At 62.2% G+C, this 2,749-nt stretch overlaps 1 protein-coding gene across 1 annotated transcript in view; it reads right to left on the minus strand.

The window, feature by feature from the left end:
* ATP8B3 (ATPase phospholipid transporting 8B3) overlaps positions 1-2,749 on the minus strand; it is a 14,843-nt gene that overhangs the window by 6,697 nt on the left and 5,397 nt on the right. The window contains exons 10-14 of the mRNA XM_029916369.1: positions 2,582-2,670; positions 1,802-1,992; positions 1,500-1,708; positions 259-290; positions 20-176 (exon numbers count right to left, since the gene is read on the minus strand). Of these exons, the coding sequence (XP_029772229.1) occupies positions 20-176; positions 259-290; positions 1,500-1,708; positions 1,802-1,992; positions 2,582-2,670 (678 nt within the window). The remainder of the gene's footprint in view (positions 1-19; positions 177-258; positions 291-1,499; positions 1,709-1,801; positions 1,993-2,581; positions 2,671-2,749) is intronic.

Below are 2,749 nucleotides of genomic sequence, written 5' to 3' on the forward strand. Positions count from 1 at the left end.
GGGGGGGCGGGCCGCGCACCGTCCTGCTCCTGGACCATCACAGTGTGGCAGAGCGCCAGCAGACGCCAGAACTCCCGCACCGCCTCGTCTCTGTCGGCCCGCACGGCCCGCAGGAGCCCCGCGTTGTGGAACAGCAACTTCCCGTCGGCAAACTTGTTCCAGAGGTAGGGGCTCTCCTGGGGTTCAGGGCAGCTGACAGGCGGGCTCTGGGTGGTCCACTGCCCCCCCCCACCCCCCCACCCCCGTCCCAGGGCTCACCTTACACGGGGCGTCCTCCTCCTCCTCCGGGCCTGGGGAAGGACCTGGCTTCAGGCCTCAGCTGCCCCGACCCACGGGGATCTCCCGCTGCACCCCCACACCCCCAGCAGCCTTTCCAGGGCCACTGGATACGGCCAGATGAGCGGGCCTGGGGCTCTGGACCCGACACCCCAACAACCGAGGACCCCGGGCCACAGGTTTGCCTTCTGCATGAAGGAGAGAAAGGAGCGGCCATGGCTTCTGGAGGTCCCACAAGCACACCCGGGGTGGAGCCCAGCCTTGGGCCTTTTGTTTGAGTTTTCAAGGTGTCTTTCTACAACGTGGACTTGCCTGCCTACTTGGAAAGATTGGGGTGATATCACACACACACACACACACACCCGGGGTCCACGGCCCTTCTAGAAACATCAGAAGACCTGGCCTGGGGTAGAGGCTGTTTGCCGAGACACCACCGCTCCCTATCACCCCGCAAACCAGGGCTGAGGGCGGGGCGGTCTTTGCCAGAGGCCGCGGGGCCATTTTGGTCTCCCTGTTATTACCCGGGTGGTCCCTCCTTGGCCAAACCTATGTCCCCCACTTTACAATGACAAAGAGGACCCTGCCCCACCACATCAGGTGTGGCCCATGAGCCAGGAATGGTTCTCACATTTCGGGGGTGCCTGCGGGGGGGGCTCAGTCGGCTGAGCATCTGACTTTAGCTCAGGTCATGACCCTGCAGTTCGGGAGTTCAAGCCCCACGTGGGGCTCTGTCCCCCGCTCTTTGCCCCTCCCGTTTTTGCTCTCCCCAAAATAAATAAATATATTTTTTAATGTTTTCCAAATTTAAGTGTTTGGGAAAAAATGGGAAGCAGATCATCTCGTACCACATGAAAACGTTAATGAAATTCCAAATCCAGGGGGGGCCCAGTCGGTGAAGCGTCCGACTCTTGATTTTGGCTCAGGTCATGATCTCACAGGTCGTGAGTTCAAGCCCCGGGTCGGGCTGTGTGCTCACTGCTTGCTCAGCCTGCCTGGGACTCTCTCTACACCCCACCCCGCTGTTCTCTCTCCCCCGCTTCTCAAAAATACGTAAACTTAAAACATTTTTAAAAAAGAAAAGGAATTCCAAATTTGATGGCCACAAGGAACGCGTGACCCGTAGACGCTGATACTCCAGACGCAGTGCCGGGCGACCCGAGAAGCCCACGGTCTGTCGGCCGAGGCCGGCGCCCGCGGGGCCGGAGGGGGGGCGGGGGACCCACCGTAGACGCTGCCGCCGATGCAGCACTTCTTGAAGGCCATGACATTCCGGGTGAGCGTGCCCGTCTTGTCCGAGAACACGTACTGCACCTGACCCAGGTGGTCGTTGAGGCTGGTGCTGCGGGCCTGCGCGGGCGCGTCCCGGGGCTCGTGGTACATGTGCGCGTCCCAGCTGATGAAGAAGCTGTTGCCCAGGTGGATGAACTCGACCCTGCAACACAGGCCGGGTCACGGCCGCCCGCCCCCGCTGCGGAGGAGGGCAGGACGGGGCAGGGGGAGGCAGGGGAGATGGCCGGGGCCTCACATGATGAACATGGCCATGGGCACCATGACGCTGAGCAGGATGAAGAAGCCCCAGAAGGTGAGGAAGGTCTCGGTGGCCACGCTCTGCACGTGCCTGGGGGACACGTAGTGGTGCTTGGCCTTGAACTCCTTCACCTTGAACCAGAAGCCCAAGCTCAACGCCATAGAGATCAGCACCAGGGACAGGAAGATCTGGAAGGAGAGTGGTGGGGCATGTGGGCGTCCCTGGGTGGCACAGGTGCGCCAGGGCCACACCTACAGGGGCGCTGGGTGGGGCGTGGCAGAGAGGGGACGGTCCCCGGGGCAGGGGCCCTGGGGGGGTGCGGGGGGACAGTCCCCGGGGCAGGGGCGCTGGGGTGGGCATGGCAGGGAGGGGACGGTCCCCGGGGCAGGGGCGCTGGGTGGGGCGGGGGGCTAGGTGGGGAATGGTCTGGGGCAGGGCTGGCAATCCCACGGTCACGGGGAGGGGAAACTGCAGGCTTTTCGTTGGCCTCGAGGCTGCTGTTGTTTAAGTCATTGTTACAATAACTTCAAAAAAGATAAAATTAATTGGGCAAAAAGTTGCAGCCCGTTACATGTCGGTGGAGGGCAGGTACCCGTTTACGATCTCTTGCAGGTCTGGGAGGCGTGGGGGTCAGAACTCGTTTCACGAGGACATTATTACTTGGCTGTTATCTTAACAAAAGATCCTCAGGCCTGCAGACCCGGCTGAGGATCAGGCCGCACGTGTTTTTGTGCAGGAGGGAAACTGAGGCCCGGAGGAGGACGGCGGGCGCCTCACCAGGGCCACCAGCCTGTTCAGCAGATGGTCTATCTTGGTTCTCTTCAGGCGGGTCGAGCCGCAGTTCTTCATGATCTTGGTGTCACAGCCTGTGGGGTTTGCGGCTGCTAGTCCACCGCCGGCCCAGCCTCCCTCCCTCCCGCCTCACCCCGCCGCCCGCCCCCCCCC

This window comes from Suricata suricatta, chromosome 12 (genome assembly GCF_006229205.1).
Source record: "Suricata suricatta isolate VVHF042 chromosome 12, meerkat_22Aug2017_6uvM2_HiC, whole genome shotgun sequence".
In the NCBI taxonomy this organism is placed as follows: domain Eukaryota; kingdom Metazoa; phylum Chordata; class Mammalia; order Carnivora; family Herpestidae; genus Suricata; species Suricata suricatta.